This window comes from Diabrotica virgifera, chromosome 2 (genome assembly GCF_917563875.1).
Source record: "Diabrotica virgifera virgifera chromosome 2, PGI_DIABVI_V3a".
NCBI classification, from domain to species: Eukaryota; Metazoa; Arthropoda; class Insecta; order Coleoptera; family Chrysomelidae; genus Diabrotica; species Diabrotica virgifera.
In genome coordinates this window covers 73,250,702-73,271,212 of record NC_065444.1, presented here as the reverse complement: position 1 = coordinate 73,271,212, position 20,511 = coordinate 73,250,702, and the positions used below count along the sequence as shown (strand labels likewise).

The following is a 20,511-nucleotide window of genomic DNA, read 5'->3' as shown; positions in this document are numbered from 1 at the left end:
AATGATCCAAAGAACCTAAAATAATATCTACCTGGGCCGAGAAAATTGATTTTTATAATTTGTTTAAAGGGCCCAGCCGGGTAAGATGATGAAAAGTGCCCCCAACTCGATTCGAATTCCATATAGGTCACCGTTTAGCATATATAGTGAAACTAACTTTCTGAAATTTTTAGCCCCCTAGGTGGTCATGTGACCCACCTAGAGCCTAATTAGGCTTTTTATGTTTTTATTTTTTATCTCAGCCGCATCGAGAACTAGCGAAAAACTTTAAATTAAAAATTTGTAAGATTTAAAACGTTCTGTGCGAAAAATTTTTTTTTATTATTTTTGGCGGGAAATTTAAATTTTAGAACGATTTTAAAATTTTAAATGAGTATAAAAAAATAACTAAGACATTCGTTTTTACGAAAAAAATATATATAACGTGTATTTTTGCATAATATTTCACCCTGAATTTTTTCAAATTTTTAAAATTGGTGAAACGCACCTTCAAAAATAAAAAACCGCATTTTTTCGGTTTTTTCCCGCCAAAAATAAAAAAAAAATTTTTTCGGACAGAACTTTTTAAAGTTCACAACTTTTTTATTTAAAGTTTTTCGCTAGTTCTCGATGCGGCTGAGATAAAAAATAAAAACTTAAAAAGCCTAATTAGGCTCTAGGTGGGTCACATGACCACCTAGGGGGCTAAAAATTTCAGAAAGTTAGTTTCACTATATATGCTAAACGGTGACCTATATGGAATTCGAATCGAGTTGGGGGCACTTTTCATCATCTTACCCGGCTAGGCCCTTTAAAAAAAATTTAAAAATAAATGTAGCAATAACTCCAAAATTATAGCATTTAGGTATAGGGAATATAACATGAAAAATAATCAGCATTTCTTAAGGACTTCAAAACACAAAAAATATATAGGGTGTTCCATTTGAAATAAGAAAGTTCATTAGATTTGCAGAAAAACAGAAGATCTGACAACAATGTAATTAGTACTATAATATCGAACGCATTAGAAAACCCGTAACTACCAAAATCTATAAAAATCGTGCAAGCCGTTTTCGAGATAATTGAGTGTTTCCATACATAAAACTCACTCTGTATTATACGAATATGTCGCTAAAGAGTTCTAAAAACAACAGTTCATTAAATAAAAGCAGACTAAAAATCTAAAAATTAACGGAATAACGCAGAAACCACAAACAATCGCCGATATAACTTAACCTATGAAATGCCAATAGTGTCAAAATTTCATAATCTTGGAGTAAACTTGCCTGAGGTTGGACCAATTACAAACAAGCATTACGGCGCGTGAAAATTGAATTCATATGGTCATATGAGACATGATAAATATCGTATACTCCAACTGATAAAACAAGATAAAATAGAGAGCAAACGCGGACCCGAAAGAAGAACACCTCATGGCTTCAAAACTTACGCCAATGGTTTGGACTAACATCGATTGAGTTATTCAGAAACGCCGCAAATAGAATTAAAATTGCTATGATGATAGCTAACGTCCGCAACGGACAAGGCACATGAAAAAGAAGAAGAAAGTTGAATTAATACTCCTAGTTTAAAAACATGGTATAATATTTTCTAAGAATTATGTCAAAATAATATCAGAAGAATGAAAATTTTGAACAGTTTAAGAAGGTGTAACGGGAATGAAACTCACGGTTGATTTACATATAGTCTGGGCTGATTATTATCGGAGAATAGGCCATTTTTAGGAAAAGTTATTTACCAGCAATTTTATTGCTGGAATCGAAGCTTATGATTATAATATATTAATAATATGGGTATGCAAAGTCCGCAGATAGTGTGCTACTTTTTTTATAAACAAAATGGCGCCCGAAAATTGTGGTTTTTTCAATTATTGCTCTATAACTTCGAAGATTTTAAGTCTACAACAAAAACACTCAAATAAAAATTCACCGCAATTAAATTCTGCATAGAGATATGTTTTTCCCAATCTGCTCCGACGAAAATTTTCATTGGAAAATGCGGGTTTTCCCAACAAAATCTTTAATTTTCAAATAAAGTTTTAGATAAGTAATTATCTACCAATAATTAAATAATGTGGTGACTTAAAAGCCTTCATGGTTTAGATTATAGTTACAGAAGCTGGTGAAAATTGAACGAATATTTTAGCAACAATTCAATTGTTAATTAATAATTTACGGTCGCAATAATAACCAAAATAATTATGACACACTGATGAAACTTTGAAATCTTATAAAGATGAGATGCCTATTTAACTTTTTGTCGACAAGATAGAAATTTTTTATTTTTTTGCATAATCTTTAAATGTTAAAAAAAATAGTTATAAACAAATTAACGTTTCTCAGAAAGTTTTTATTATATTCTAATTTTAAAAAATAGTTAAAATGCGTATTTCAAATATCTTGAAAATGAATGCTTTAAAACTTTTTTGCAACCATTTGCAAAAAAGTTATGAAACAGCAAAGTAAACATACGATTACAACGTTGTTTATAATTTTTTTTAATTCTTTCAAAGCGTAAAAGTGAGTTTAAAGTACAAGCTAATTATTTACAAAAAATATCGATTATTAGTTTAATGGTTATATTTTAATTAAAGAATATAAATATATTTTTTTGTAATTTATACGCGCGAAAGTAGATAATACAGTACTGTAGCTAAAATTTTCACTCGAAACGACGACCGCCGCGCGACGTACACTTAATAAATAAAATTATAGTATTATGTATGCTGCGTGTCAGTCGCTTCGAGTGAACATTTTAGCTCCGGCTCTGTATCAAGCCTACTTTCGCGCTAAAAATTACAAAAAAAAGTATTTTTAATTTTTGATTAAAATATAACCATTGAACAAATATTTGATATTCTTTGTGAGTAATTAGATTGTACCACAGACTCACTTTTAAGCTTTGAAACAATTAAAACAAATTATAAACAACGGAGCAATCGTATATTTACTTTGATGTTTCATAACTTTTTTGCAAATGGTGTGTACGCATTTTAAGTATTTTTTAAAATTAGAATATAATAAACAATTTCTGAGAAATGTTAATTTGTATATAACTAGTTTTTTAACATTTAAAGATTATGCAAAAAAATGAAAAATTTATATTTTGTCGACAAAATATTAAATAGGCATCACATCTTTATAATCTTTCTAAATTTGATCAATGTCTCATGATTATTTTTTGGTTGTTATTGCGACTGTAAATTGTTAATTAACAATTGAATTGTTGCTAAAATATTCGTTTAATTTTCACCTTCTTCTGCAGTTATAATCTATACCAAGAAAGCTTTTATTTCACCAAGTTATTTAATTATTGATAAATAATTACTTGCCCAAAAAATTTATTTGAAAATTCGAGATTTTGTTGGGAAAACCCACATTTTCCGAGGAAAATTTTCGTCAAATAAAATTGGAAAAAACATACCTCTATGTAGAGTTAAATTGGGCTGAATTTTTATTTGAGTGTTTTTGGTGTAAAATTAAAATCTTCGGAGTTATAGACCAATAATTGAAAAAAACACGATTTGGGGGCGCCATTTTGTTAATAAAAGAAGTAGCACACTATCTGCGGACTTTGCATACCTATATTATTAATATATAGGATCATAATATTCGATTCCAGCAATAAAATTGCTGGTAAATAACCTTTATTTGTACTTTACTAATTAGACCAGCTTATTATAACTATTTTTTTTTTCAAAATTTAAAGATTATTGAAAAAAACGAAAAATTTATATTTTGTCGATAAAATTTTAAATAAGCATCTCATCTTTATAATTTTTATAAGTTTGATCAATGTATCATGATTATTTTGGTTATTATGGCGATCGTGAATTGTTAATTAACAATTGAATTGTTGCTAACATATTCGTTTAATTATCAGCGGCTTCTGGAATTACAATCTATACCAAGAAAGCTTTGATGTCACTAAGTTATTTAATTATTGATTAATAATTACTTAAATAAAACTTTATTTGAAAATTTGAGTTTTTGTTGGGAAAACCCGCATTTTCCGAGGAAAATTTTCGTCGGAGCCAATCGGGAAAAACATATCTCTATGCAGAATTTAATTGCGGTGAATTTTTATTTGGGTATTTTTGTTGTAAAGTTAAAATCTTAGGAGTTATAGAGCAATAATTGAAAAAATACGATTTGTCGGCGTCATTTTGTTTATAAAAAAAGTAGCACAATATCTGCGGACTTTGCATACCTATATTATTAATATATAGGATGTTATAATTCGATTCCAGCAATAAAATTGCTGGTAAATAACTTTTCCATGAATTTTGCTAATTAGCCCATTGTAATAGCCTCTTTATTTATTACTTTGCACAACAATGTTATTTCTCTTATTTTTTTTTATTATGTTATCCCATGCCAAACTTTTATTGGTTTTTATGCTTTTTATTATTTTGGTGACTCTCTCTCCGATCTCTAGCACTCATGGATTTCGTTAAGGGCATAGGCACAAAATGTCACCTCTCAAAATGTTCAATGTGTTTTAAATCTATTCATTTTTTTTCGAAGCCTGAGAAAACTAATAAATATTTTTGAAAAATTTAATCGCAGTATGAAAGATTACATTATTACTGAAGGCCGAAAGTCCCTGAATTATATAATGTTTATTTTAATAAGTTACATTGGTGAAAATAAAAGAGAACTTTTAGTGTGATTTTTGATTGCCAATATTTCATTCAAAAGAAACATTTTATTTACTCTAAGGGACTTTCGGCCCTCGGTAATAACGCAGTCTTTCATTCTGCGTTTAAATTTTTCAAAAATACCTATTAGAATTCATTTAAAACACATTGAAAATTTTGACAGGCGACATTTTGCGCCTTTCCCCTTAACACCGTTTTCCATGTTTTCTTGGATCTTCCTCGCTTCCTACCGTTTGGTGATATCCACTTGATTATTTTGGGTAGTCTGTTTTCCTCCATTATTTTTACCATATAACCTGTTTGTTGTTAATATCTGTAGTTAATGCATCCCCAGTCCATTGTTCTGTCTGGCATTTCTAATTCTGGATATTCTCAAGGATCCTCAAAACACATTTGATCTCTGTCGTTTTGACTGTCTTATTCTATGCTTCGCAATAACACAATAATGTTAAACTTCAAGATTGTGGAGCACAATAGTGAGTGCTTTATTTTTGTGTGTTTTCATTTTTTGATCCTATACTCGGCAGCTGACTATGCTTCCCCGCTATTGCTCAATAGAAAAATAACGAAGATTACTGACACTTAATTAAACCAGATAATGCGAATGATCTCTGCCATATAGAAAGAATGAACGATGACAGAATGGTCAAGAAAATAGCATGGAGAGTACCAGATTATAAAAGAAAGAGAGGAAGACCACGATGGAGAGAGGCGGTAGTAGAAGACCTAAAAGAAAAGGGAATAACAGACTGGAAGAAGTTGACAAGTAACAGAAAGCTATGGAAAAGAACAACAAAGCTCTGGGCCTAAAAGGCCTGTAAAAAAGCTACATATATACAGGGTGTCCCCGAAAATAGTGCGTTCCTTTAAGGTATGGATATAATACAGAATGTAGAAAAAAAAGTCCTATAACATTTTTTTCTAAAGTTAACCGTTTCCAAAAAAAAAATTACATTGTGCTCCATATAAGCGAACTTTTATTTTCATAAAATTAACTAATCTGACATCACTGTACAAGAACTGTTTGTGACAGGTTATTGACACTAGCAATTTAGGTCAGACAGTAGACACCTGCAAAATAGTTATACCACCCTATGTGTGAAAATCAAACAAAACAAGAATTTGTTTGTTGAGGAGGAAGACAGGGTTTAATGTAAATACTAAAGGCCCATGGGGCAACTATTTTTGAATTGTGACTGTGTCTATCTTTAGATTTTGTATACATAGTTGTCAGATTTCAATTTGCATACCAAAATGTATTTTCGTTTTTTGGCCAAATGGTTGAGTTTAGAAAAAAATGTTATCAAGACTTTTTGAAGTTATACTTCTTTAGGCACGAGGGTAAATTTTTATTTTGCTGGGCGCATGCGCACACCGACAGTATGGTATGAAACGTTATGAGGGATCTGATTGGGTGTTAAAATCATGTGTCAATAATTGTTCAAATTGAGATTCTGGATAAACAAAATGTTGTCTATATTAGTTTTTATTGTTGGGAGGACAGTGACAAAAAGCAAGTTCATAATTGTATTGACTTTTTAAATAGTTTTTAAAAGCAACAGGTACGTACCTTATTGTAAATGTTTCAGTATTGTAATAAAAAATTACAAATTAGGTAAATACCTATTTGGAAAATGTACCTACCTAGGTAGTAGGTAATGCTTTGATTTACATAATTTGATTACCAACAAAAATCTCCATCTAATATATTGCTTTTTTAGTCTATATTTTGTCGTATTTTAATTCCACAAGAATCAAACTTATTTGATTAAACTAACAGAATAAGCAACTGTCAAAAATTTTTTAAAACGTTTAGTTGCTAGGTATAGCTTTCCACTTCATTCACATGTCTCGGTAGTTAAATTCTGCGTGGGGTGAGTTCAAAATAATCTAAACCTAATAGACGCAGGTTCAATTCCCAATGCAAATTTTTATTTTTTTTTTATACATTTTATGATTGTAAGTATATTTATTGTATTAAAGTTAGTAAAGTATTAAAATTAGTTTAATATTTAAATAAAATATAAATAAACTGTTATATTGATTTCGTTGAAATCATATAATAGAAGTATAACTTCTTACGTGCGTACAAAGTACACACACATTCTTTTTTTGCTCTACATGGTGCCTTCTACCTATAACTTTAAGGAACGCACTATTTTCGGGGACACCCTGTATAATGCAAATGATCTCAGGTAAATTAGACCAATCTCGAACTATTGGCTTCCCATTCTGAATCACGTCCCGCAGCCGAAACTATGAAGAAATACTCTCTCTTTTCAGAGAATATAGAAAAATCCAGGCTAAACATTAACTACCCATCCACTGTGACAAGCTTGATATCGAAATGCATACACTGCGCTCTATGTATCCTCCATTGTTATAGGTCATATATATCTCATCACAATGGGAGAGCGACTCAAAACAGGATGTTCACCAAATGTCTGTATCGATCAGAAACCGCCAGGCTTTGAACTCCCCGCAATACATAGTCAACACTGAACAGAATAAGAATAAGCAGCGTCAGGTGTCCTGATAGCTTACATAGATGGGGAAAGCCCCTTACTTCTGAGTGTAACTTGTACTCAACGGCAAATTTTCAATCACATTGTTGAAGAATGCCCCGAAGGCGGTTGCATGGAGTTTTTAATGAGTTCCTGAAAGCGACCGAAAATGTTTATTATATTGATACATTAGATGTTTGTTCGTGTTCTTATTGTATGTCATATGCTAAATAAAATAACACAGATAGACTACTCGCATTATATCTGACTACACCGTGAATGATTGAGTAAAAATTGAAAACGTGTTTATCTGATGACAATGGTGATAAGTAGATAGAACGTGTAAGTTGGGAAAACCAAGATGATGTACTTTGAGACAGACTTTACCAATTTTCAAAGTATTCACATCTTGAAACATTCAGATTCCGCTCATATGAAATTAATTTTTTTACAGGTGGCTCCGTGTGTATCAATACTCCGGTGTTCTTTTCCAGAATAAATGGCCTTATTGCGGTTTGTGGCAACGATCAGGATTTAATGAACCCAAGTTTGACCTCGCATAACCTTCTCGAAAGTTCTTTTAATGAAACGGCAGTCGTGAACAATTTATCCGTCTATACTATTGACCCGGATGAAATACACAGTGCATACAAAGATACTATTGGACAGATGAAAGCAGCGTTTATCTTCCATATTCGCAACCAACAAGTAAGTGCTGATTTTATGTAATATTGTGGTACCATGGTTTGTCATGTCATGCTCAATTTTTAAGAAATAATTTTACTGTACTACTAATAAAAGTACTGTAGTTACTGAGAGGTCTATTATGACTCATCCCTAGGTTAAAGTTGTCCCTTCAGCCCAGCCTTTTTAACAAAGTTTATTATGACCTTAGGTGATACTTCTATAAATTCGTAGGGGTCGAGTTGATAATGCGCAAATGTATTGGACCTTATCCTATGTAGCCCTGGTCAGTTATACAGAACGTCTTCTGCAGTCTCGACATCAGCATGATAGAATCTGCAATTCGCACTTTCTGTCAGTCAGATTTTGTTCATGTGCTCCTTTAGGTGACAGTGTCCTGTTAGGAGACCTAAGATAATTCGCAGATCATTCCTATTCATATATCTAGTAGATATTTGGATCTCTTCTTTGAAGTTCATGTATAAAAGCCTTTGAATGAGACCCATTTGTATGTACCAGTGGTTACATTTCATCCGTTCTACCCAGTCCGATATTGTTCTTTTGACTGTGCTTCTTGCTAAACTGCCAACAACAGGTTCTTACTGGGCCTATGAATGTTTCTTTTGCCCCTCCCATGGCAAGTAGGTCCGCTTTTCGTTTCCTTCAATACTAGTATGTCCAGGCACCCAGAGTAAACTTACTTTGTTGCTTTTTCTGATCCGAATTAGATTCTGAAGACAGTTCCAAACTAACTTAGAGTAAATCCGATTAGATTCCAGTGCCTTTAATGCCGCCTGGTTATCAGATATAATTTTTATAGATCGGTCCCTGCAGTTCTTCTTCATTAGTTCCTGCTGGCACATCTCTATAGCATAAATTTATGCTTGGAAGATAGTAGAGTGATTACCAAGGCATTCACTAAGGCTTAGTGTTGGTTGCCCTCCGTATACTCCAGCTTCAACTCTTCCATCAATTTTAGAGCCGTAAGTAAGCCAGAATTGATCTGCCATTACGAGATTCGTTTTATTTGACACGCATTCGTCCCTTTTTGGAAAAAGAACGTTAGATGGCTTTTCGAAACTATATTTAGGTTGTACTGCATCTGGTATCATTTCCAACTCTGGGTGATTTTTAATTATCTCTCCAGATTTGATCCCGGTATTATTTTGCCTTTGTTGTGGAAAGAAAAGTGGAAGCGAGATTAAAATGGATAATAACGAACACGGCAGAATAAAGAGAAAACTACGAATTACTGAGAAAAGAGGGAAAAAAATAAACAGAAAACAAAAACTACAATGGATAGATCTAAAGACTTTGAACAAGCCTTTGACTCAATAAAGAGAAAGGAAATAATGAAAGCCCTAAAATATCAAGGAGTAAGTAAAAAACTAAGAAACTTAATAAAAATGTCAATGAACAAATCAAAAGTCAGTATTCGAACACAAAAAGGGGAAACAGAAGAATTCGAAATAAATAAAGGGGTGAGACGAGGTGACTCACTGTCAGCAATACTATTTAACCTGGAAGTAGATTTTACGTTAAGAAATATTTACAAGGGAAACCTTAGAGCATCAGGTTACCAACTAATCGCCTATGCGAATAATATAGCGATAGTAACAAAAACAAGAAAAATCATGAAAAAATTATTAATGGAGATTGAAGAGGAGAGAAAAGGAAATAAAAAAATCGAAAGAAGTACATAAACTTAAATACCTGTGCCTTATGATAAATAACAAAGGGGAAAGAAAAACGGAGATCGAAGAAAGAATAACTGCGACAAACGGGGTATGTAAAACAAATTGAAAACTACTAAAGAGTAAAATATTGACTAAACAAACAAAAATGAATATTTATAAAACAATAATAAGACCAATAGCAATGTATGCAGCAGAAACGATGACTATGACAAAAGAAGAAGAGAAATTAAGGATAAATGAACGAAAGATAATAAGAACAATACTGGGTCCAGTGAGAATCGAAGAACAAGATTATAGAAGGAGAACGAATAAAGAAATTTTAGAAGAATTAAATGGAGAAGATATAGTAAAGAAAATAAAAGTACAATGAATCAAATGGCTGGGTCATATAGAGACAAGGACCAGAATCAGTATCAAAAGCTATGCTATTATGGCAACCAGGAGGAAAAAGGGGACGTGATCGACCCAGATCGAAATGGTTAACTGAAGTAGAGGACCTAAGCAGGGCAGGAATTACAAAATGGAAAGAAACGACAATAGACCAGAAGAAATGGAGACATATTAGTGAACAAATACAATGACGATGAGGACTGATCTACCCCTTAAAATAGATCTATACTTTGTTTCACGTTAAGAATGGAACGTTACGCTTACGGAGATGACTTGAAGAAAGCATTTGACAGAGTAAGACTCAAAGATGTAATCCATCTTCTGTATAATAGAGAAGTCCCCCTATACTTTGTTTAACGTTAAGTATAGGACGTTACGCTTACGGAGATCAGTATTGCCAAACCTCTCGCGCACGGATGGATACTCGACTGCCGATATACGATTTACTCTAGTAAGCACGGCGTGGCATCGGCGCGCTTCTATCGTCCATAAGAAATACATGGGGCTATCTCCGCAATGTTCTATTCTTAACGTGAAACGCTCTATTCGCTATGTGCAAGTACTTGGAGGGGATATGAGAAACGATCGTGCGCGAATAGCGGAGAAATCTTGCAACTTTCTTAAATAATTCATATTGTCAATTGAAATTGTCAAGTTGACGTATATTTCATAGCTACTGCCATTGAAGAAGAAAAATTATATGTTGCTCCACAATATTGATAAGATATGCAATTATTATATAAAAGTAAATTTAATTAATTTTATTTTGCTTGCAGTACTGCATTTTAATAATTAATTTTATTTACTACATATAATTGTTTACCTTTTAATAACATAACCTTAATCTTACTTTTTCTTCTTATAAGTTTTTTGGGCTATGGCCTTGACAATTATCCAGCAACCAGGACTAATATAATTGACCAATATAATTAAAAGTGCTAAAAATGTTGCTGAGCTATGAAACCAGGTGTCGCTTTTCCGAACTTGCACGTTCCCAATAGAAAGCGAAAGCGGCGAAACACCACATAAGGTGTTAAGCTATATACTATACTATTCTTTTGCCTTGCTTCCTGGCGTCTTATCCGTCTTCTGTATGCTACTACCTTCTCTTCCTTCTCCATCCATATATGCAATAAAGTGAGATCAAAGGCATGACCTCCATGGAGCCGGTTGGGTAGTCGACATCGCTCCTGTTATGATTAATCATGCTTGTCGTTGAAGCTTGTTCAGCTTCTCTTTGGTGGTCTTTTGATGCCATTTAGACCATTTTTTAGACCACCATTTATATTTCGTAGAAAAAACCTCTAATGATTTTATTGTTTCAGTCTGCTTATCAAGAGATACTTAGTGAACTATTCCCAATCGATAGCTATACACTGCCAAGCATCAACAGCCCTTTGGATAAAGTAGCAATCAGAATGTGTAAAGAGTTAATAGATGATATACCAGCAGGGGATCCTCGCTGGACGAGAGATAATCCACCGGGAATCGGGAGTTCGTATTCCATGCAGGTGTTGCACCAATTAGAAGACAAACAAAAAGCCATTAGTCTGTATTTGAAGTTTATTAAGGATTCTGGATTGTGGAAAAAATTGTCTGGTTGTACTATTCGAAATACGGCAATGGCTACAGTTCATGTTCTGGGTGAGTTTATTTTGATTTTTTAGTAAATTTTATTTTATTCTATATTCAGTGCCGAGAAAAAGTGCGCGTAAACTGTTATACACGAACAAATCCGGATACAGAGACGAGGTATGGTTTACCTCCGATTCTCTCTACAGTTATTTTACGATCCTTCAGCTAATTAATATGCCACCATAAATATGATTGCCGTTTGTGTTTATGCATTTCGCGCGATTTTCACTGGTTAAGAATATCTAGTACATTTCACGAATTTGCGACTATTTTGGATTAAGGATAAAAGTTTGGCTTAAATGGTCCGCTGTGCTGAGAAACTGAATAACAAATTATCCCAATATTTGAAGCACTGTCGAAGACAAGCAAAAATATGGTTTTAACTTAGTACGTTCTTTAAGGCTATGGGTACATAATTCGCAAATATTTTACGTGTATCCCTACTTTTTCTGTCTTTACACGGCAAATTACGTGTAGTAAAATTCACACTGGTGTGGATATGTAAACATTACTAGAATGTCATTCTACTTGAAAATGTCATAATTAATTTAAAGAGATGGCTTTTGAATGTTCTTGGATAACTGTTATTTTTATAATTGCAAATTATTAATTCAGTTAATAAATGTGATAATTTTTTCACCAACTATGTTTTCAGTGATTGTAATAATTTATTTGTACAACAAAAACTAATAATCAATCGAGAAAAGAGGAAAAGTGTTAAAGTGATTTTTTAATAATATGTTGTTATTTTGGAACGCTTACAATTTTGAACATCTCTAACAACAAAATACTTGGATCACAGGATATATCTGATGTATTCTCTGCTTGGATCTTCCACAAATAATACACAATAAATAACTTTTTATTAAGTTCACGTCTTAAATCAATTATTTATCAAATAATATATCAATAATATTTAATCAATTTCTCAAAATATTCCCGATGCAATGTCAAATATTTAAAATTGTCACTGATTGTCAGTGTCTGACTGACAATATATGCTGACAATATTATATTCGGTTGAGTGCGTTGTAAGACAAAGACAGATTTGGAAAATATTACCACGGCATTGTGTTCATTTTTTTCAAATCCTGAAAAAACCAATAAATATTTTTGAAAAATTTAAACGCAGAATGAAAGACTAAATTATTACCGAGGGCCGAAAGTCCCTTAGAATAAATAAAAAGTTTATTTTGAATGAGATATTTGAAATTAAAAATCACACTAAATTTTCTCTTAGTTTTTTCACCCCTGTAACTTATTAAAATAAACATTATAGAAGTTCTCAGGGACTTTCGGCCCTCGCTAATAACGTAATCTTTCATTCTGCGTTTAAATTTTTCAAAAATACTTATTAGTTTTCTCAGGATTTGAAAAAAATTAATCCCCATTTGAATAGCATTGCAGCCGAAAATACGTACCGATCCTCTTAAAGGTAAAATATTGCAAAACCTCTAAATTTTAAAGAACCGCTTGGATTGACATGAAATTTGGCATACACATAGCTAACAAGTCAAAAAAAAGTGATATTGTGCCGATGTGTGCTTTTGCCCTAGGGGTGAGTTTCACCCCCTTTAGGGGTGAAAAATATATGTTCAAAATAAGTCCGGAAATGGATAAAATGACTAATTCTAAGCAACTTTTGTTCTATAAAGTTTTTTCATCAAGTTAATACTTTTCGAGTTATTTGCGAGTGAATATGTTAATTTTTCTACAAAATAACCACGTTTTCAGACGGTTTTTCGCAAATAACTCAAAAAGTAAGTATTTGGTCGAAAAAAGAAATTCTTATCGAAAATATAGCACATAAAAAAGTGAAAAACATGATGTATACAGGGTGTTTCATTAATAATTGTCCATATAGTAACTGGAGAAACCTTAGCACAAAATACGAAGATTTAACCTAAAACACTTAAATAAAATGTGGTTCCTTACTGAGTTACAGGGTGTTTTATCTAAAAATTTAAAAACTATTTTTGCTCAGCATTTTACAACTATTCGACGTATCCTTTTCATACTTAGCAGAAAGTGCGACTACTATACACCCTACCAAATTATTATAAACAAACGTTTCTAGCTACTACCAGAGGCGTACGACAGGGGATAGTGAATGGTTGACCCTTCTCAAATTCTACGCCACTGGAGGAATTACTATTCTAGTGCCAATTTTATATTCTCCAATACTTTTTACGTAAATAATATACTCTTAATTGGTAACGATAAAGTTATTAGTTTTCGAGATATTTGAAGTTAAATATGAAACGGCACAGTTATTTTGATTAATTTATGATATTATTATTCATATGATTAAAATTAAAAAAATTTTGTACCCAGTACTTTTAAACTATTAGGCGTATCCGTATCATACTTGGCAGAAAGTGTAAGTACTGTACACCCTATTAAATTAAGATAAATAAACGTTTCTAGCTACTACCAGAGGCGTACGACAGGGGATAGTGGCTGGTTGACCCTTCCCTTATTCTACGCCACTGACGAAATTGCTACTTTAGTGTAATTTTTTGATTTTCTAATACTTTTTATGTAAATAATATTCTCTTCATTCATAACGATAAAAGGATTAGTTTTCGAGATATTTGAAATTAAAAATGAATCGACACAATACATTAATCAAAATAACTGTATCGTTTCATTTTTAACTTCAAAGATCTCGAAAACTAATGACTTTATCGTTACGAATGAAGAGTATATTATTTTCATAGAAAGTACTGGAGAATACAAAAATGGAACTAAAATAGCAATTCCGCCAGTGGCGTAGAATTTGGAAAGGGTCAACCATTCACTTTCCCCCGTCGTACGCTTCTGGTAATATGCAGAAACGTGTGTTTAACATAATTTAGTAGTTTGTACAGTACCTATACTTCCTACCAAGTATGAAAGGGATATGGTGAATAGTTTTTCAAATGCTGAGCAAAAATAGTTTTTAAATTTTTAGATAAAACACCCTGTAACTCAGTAAGGAACCACATTTTATTTAAGTGTTTTAGGTTAAATCTTCGTATTTTGTGCTAAGGTTTCTCCAGTTACTATATGGACAATTATTAATGAAACACCCTGTATATTAGGTCACTATACCTAGTAGAAGCAGAGTTACAGCTAATGAAAAATAGGTTCATATTCGTCAAATTCCAAATCGAATATTTTAACGTGCCATAACCAAAAAACGAAGCACTTTTTTGGGGAAAACTCATTTTAACTTTTTTAAAGTATTTAAAAAATGCTTATTTTTGTTTTTTTAAAACAATTTTTTAGCATCAAAAGTAAACAAGTTACGCTCAAAATAAAGTTGGTCCCTTTTTTTTGGTAAGAAATCCTCTAGTGTGGGCAGAGCAACACGTGAAAAATCAGGCTCTCTAAAAATTCAATTTTTTGGCGAATAAGAAATAGTTTCTAAAGTGATTTTAGTTACAGTGTGTCAAAGACGATCAGTGTTAAGTGAAGTTATAGAAATAAACTTTTGAAACAGACTGTAAGTACAATAATATTAAATACAATACATAAACTTAAAACAACAAATAAAATTTAATTCAACATCAAGCCTAAAAAAGTAGATCATTAGAACGTTGATTACAAGCTCCAGAAACTGGAATTTTGAAAGTTAAAGGTGGGAACTGTTGAATCAAACTGCTCCAAAATAACGTAAAATAATTTAATTTAATTTAATTCAATTTAGGGGTAACACATTCGAAAGAGAAACATATTGCTTGAGAAAATCATCTTCCTCCGACGCGATAGGTGGGGAGGGTGATTTTATCGCGAGCAATTTCGGTAAGAAAATGAACCCCGACGATTACACATCCGACGATAATCGGAAAAGATATAGAGAAAATGAAGAGCAGTCTTTTTCGAAAAGCAAAAAAGTATCAAGAACCCCAGATAAAAGGAACACAGAGGAAGACAAAATAGACCAAATATTAAATATGATGGCAAACTTAACGAAAGAGACACAAGATCTGAAAATTCACGAAAAAGAAATTAAAGAGGAGCAAAGGCAATACAGAGAAGAAATGAGGGAACTCCGAATTGAATTAGAAGAATTAAGACAAGAGAATAGTGAAGTGCGAAGAGAAAATGAACATATGAAAAAGGAACTGGAAGATGTAAAAGTACGCTTTGAAAGACTCGATAGAGCAAGAAAAGAAAATAATGTTCAGGGAATGACAATAGATACGGGAGATAGAAGATTACTAAAAGAAACAATGGAGAACTTTATGAAAAAAGAACTAGATATTAATATAAAGATAGAAGAAGCTGTGAAATTAGGAAACAAAACATGTTTAGTCAGATTGCCAAACAAAGAGGAAAAAATAAAAGTAATGGAAAATAAAAGAAAACTTAAAGAAGTAAAAGAAGAAAGAATATTATATAAACAATGATTTAACGAAAGAGGAATTACAAATACAAAAAGAAATAGTCAAAATAGCAAATGATGAAATAAAGAAAGGAGCACGCGTCCAAATTAAGCACAACAAATTGATAATAGATGGACGGGAGAGGAAATGGAATAAGAACAAGAATCAGTTGGATGAGGTTTTTCAAAATGTTTAAAAAAACTAGCAACTGATGAGAGAATACAAGACAATACTTATTTGGCGACGGACGAGGAAAATAAAAAGGAAAGGAGTGCAGATAAATTGATGTATCACAAAAAAGAAATAAATAAGGGCAGACAAGGAAACAAAAATACAAGACGAAAACAAAAAAATTAAAAACATAAAGAACTGAAAATAAGCACATGGAATATAAAAACGATGTTGGCACCAGGAAAAATGCTAGAAATAAGCAAAGAACTAGCAAAGTATAAAATAGATATTGCAGCACTGCAAGAGATACGGTGGGAGGGACAAGGACAGATTGATAAACAAGACTTTACACTATTATACTCAGGAGGAAAGAAGCAAGGACAAAAAGGAGTGGGATTCATAATTCTAGGACAGCTAAGAGAAAAAGTCATCAACTTTAAACCGATATGTGAAAGAATTGCGTATGTAAGAATAAATAATAAACCATTCAATATATCACTATCAAACCTATACGCACCTACAGAAACAAGCAATACAGACGATAAAGACAATTTTTATGATAAGATAAGAAGAGATGGAAAAAATACCCAAAGAAGATGTTATAATTATACTAGGAGACCTCAATGCCCAGATTGGAAAAGAAGATTTTTTACAGCAAATTGCAGGAAAACACACCGTACACAAAAACACTAATGATAGTAGTCTAAGACTATGTAACCTAGCAACAAGAACAAACATGATAATAAGCTCAACAAAATTTGGACACCCTAAAATGCATAAAGTAACATGGAGGTCACCTAATCAGAAAACGTATAGCCAAATTGATCACATACTAATAAACAAAAGAAAACAATCTTCAATGAAGGACGTGAGAACATTCAGAGGTGCGTGTGCGGATTCAGACCACTATATGGTCACAGCCACCATAAGACAAAAAGTTAAAATCCAAACTAAACAGAAAAATCAACAGAAAAAATGGAATGTCAATAAATTGCAGAGTGCAGATATTAGAAAAAAATATGAAGAAGAAGTAACAGTGCAAATAAGAGACAAATATAAAGCAGAGGACATCAAATCAGAATGGGACATGATCAAAAGGTCAATAGAAGAAGCTGCAAAAAAAGCAGGTAGGCAAACACCAGAAGAAAACAAAAAACAATTGGTATAACAACGAATGTAAAGAGCTAACAGCACAAAAGGTGCAAGCAAGAATTAAATGGCTGAGAACGGATAAAGAGGAAGACAGAGAAAGTTATGAAAAATTAAGAAAGGACGCTAAGAAAATTATAAGACAAAATAAAAGAAGATGGGCAGATGAAAAGATGCAAGAAATAGAACAGGAAAGAACAAATAGAAACACGAAACATTTCTATAAAAATATTAAAGATCAAACCAAAAAATACAAAGGTAAAACAAACGGAATAAAAAATAAAGAGGGAATAGTCATTGTAGAAGACAATGAATATAGGCAGGTATGGGCAGATCACTACAGAGAACTCTTGACGGAGGAATACAATGGAGAAGAAATGCACGAAGAAGAGGAAACGGTGGACGAAGAAGCAGACGAAATACACATTGAAGTCTCAAAAGAGCCAACAATAGATGAACTCGAGAAAGTAATACAGAAGAGCAAAAATGGAAAAGCTCCAGGAAAAGACGAAATTAACATGGAACTTATAAAATATGGAGGAAAGGAACTGAAGGAAAAAATACTATCACTATTGAAAAATATATGGAAGGAAGAGAAGATGCCAGAGGACTGGGAGATAGGGCAGGTAATAACAATACATAAAAAGGGAGACCAACAAATTTGTGAAAATTGTAGAGGAATAACACTACTAAGCACAACATATAAAATATTGACTTCAATAATAAGAAAAAGATTGTCAAAGATCATGAAGAAGAGAGTGGGACAGTACCAATGTGGATTCAGATTCAGAAGGAAGATCAACAATAGATGCTATACACACAATAAAACAAATAATGGAAAAAGCAAATGAATACAAACTGCAATTAGAAATGCTATTCATCGATTTCAAACAAGCATTTGATTCGATTAAGAGAAAACAACTAATTAAAAGCCCTGGAAAAATTAAAAATCCTACATAAACTCAGAAAATTAATAAATATGACAATGAAAACTACCAAAATTAGCATAAAGACGCAAAGAGGCGAGACAGATGAATTTATTATAAATAAAGGAGTGAAACAAGGGGATGCCTTATCCACGACACTGTTTAATCTATCTTTAGAATATGTACTACGAATATAAACAAAGGAAACCTAAGAACAAGAGGTGGACAAATAATCGCATATGCAGACGACATTGTTATTATTGCCAAAAATAGAAACATAATGAAAGAAATGCTAGAAGAAATAAAAGAGAAATGGGATACAATGGGACTCAGATTAAATGAAGAAAAGACGAAAATATTAAGACTAGGGAAACCAGCAATAAAAGAAAAAACCAAAATAGGAAATTCAGAGTTTGAAGATGTAGAACATTTCAAATACCTAGGAGTGACAATAAGCAAAACGGGTGAAAGAATACCAGAAATAAAAGAAAAAATATTGGCAGCGAATAAAGCTTATTTTGCAAATAAAACACTACTTAAAAGCAAAATACTGTCTATTAAAACCAAGATGAGAATGTATAACACCATAATTAGACCAATATTATTATACACAGCAGAAACAATAACGATGACTAAAAAAGATGAAGAAAACTTAAGAATAGTGGAGAGAAAGATCATGAAAACCATACTGGGACCAATCAGAACAGAGCAAAATGAATATCGAAGCCGAACCAATGCAGAGATTAAGAAAGTACTAAAAGAAGATATCGTGACCAAAATAAAGCAATGCAGAGTTAGATGGTTAGGTCACATCTGGCGGGCAGGAGATGAAGCAGTGACATATGCTATGATAGAATGGAATCCAGGAGGAAGAAAGAAAAGAGGAAGACCAAGATCAAAGTGGTTGCAAGAAGTTGAAGAAGACTTAAAAAACGCAGGAGTCAGAGAATGGCGGGGAAAAACTAGAGATAGGAAAAAATGGAGAGAAATCGTTAAGAAGATAACATAAGCAAAAGGGACTGATCCTCCTAAGAAATAGGATCTAGAAAGCTTTCGCGACTTAGCCCCATATCGGGGTGTACAGTCACTATATATATATATATATATATATATATATATATATATATATATATATATATATATATATAAGAAATTGGGAAAATCACCCCCTAATTAGCATTTCAAATGAACTTAATTGTTACCACTTCACAAGTTTTTTACTCGCGTATGTATTAATTATATTATCTGTAAGCTTCAACGGTTCAAAGTCCTTATTTTTGAAAGAGCTGTAGTTAAAAGGGCTTGAACGAGTCACTTATCACGAGTGTATATAAATTTAGAAACACCGAATCTTAACCAATTTTTGTCTTACAGAAAAACAAAAAAATGCAAAATATTCAGAAAAGTAAAGCCGACTTTTTTTATTGTTTAAGATTTTTAGTATCTCTAACAATTTTTAAGTTATTTTGAAAAAAAAGTTAACTCTATAAAACAAAAGTTGCTTAAAATTAGTCACTTTATCCATTTCGGGACTTATCTTGGACATATATATTTTTTCACCCCCGAGATGGGGTGAAACTCACCCCCATTGCAAAAGCACACATCGGCACCATGTCACTTTTTTCGTTGACATGTTAGCTATGCCTATGCCAAATTTCATGTCACTCCAAGCGGTTCTTTAAAATTTACAGCAAAAACCGTGAAAGAATGTACTAACTGATAATCAATTTGACATTCATTTAGAGAAATATACAATTGAGTGGCCGTTTGCCAAAAGCTGTTACGTCCACTTTCGATATTTTTCAGAAGAGCAAATTAAAATGTCCACGATGTCCATAAAATCACAGTTTTAGAAATATATTTGGTTTTGAGTTTAATGTTTATACAGCTATTTTAGTCCAAGGTAATAAGGTTTTTTTCCATGACACTTGAACAGCCAGGGTACTGAACCGTTTTTTGGACAGGTAATACCTATTAGAGCAAATTGTAACTATTTCCTGCGTAGTATCTGGCGGCCATTTTTATTTATAAACAATTAAGTGTCAAAAAATGGCATTTTCACTTTTTTTTTCAAATCAGTGGAAAACAGGGAAACATGGTTTTTTTAGTGCAAATATCTTCGAGATTATGAAAAAAGCTTTACAATGACGTATTACAAAGTTTGATATACACATTTATTGTTAATATAATTGCGAAAAAAGGTCGGAATTGCAAAAACAATTATTTTCGCAATAACTGTTGGTGCGTAATATGTGATAAAAATTTCAAAGCGATTCATTCAATTGTTTAAATTTTATTCAAATTGTTTATCCCAGAGAGCATTTT

General features: G+C 32.2%; 1 protein-coding gene across 1 annotated transcript in view; it reads left to right on the top strand.

Annotated features, from left to right (window-relative positions):
- The window catches only part of LOC114336066 (nuclear pore complex protein Nup133), a 77,782-nt gene that overhangs the window by 20,528 nt on the left and 36,743 nt on the right, over positions 1-20,511 (top strand). The window contains exons 7-8 of the mRNA XM_028286385.2: positions 7,619-7,872; positions 11,261-11,579. Of these exons, the coding sequence (XP_028142186.2) occupies positions 7,619-7,872; positions 11,261-11,579 (573 nt within the window). The remainder of the gene's footprint in view (positions 1-7,618; positions 7,873-11,260; positions 11,580-20,511) is intronic.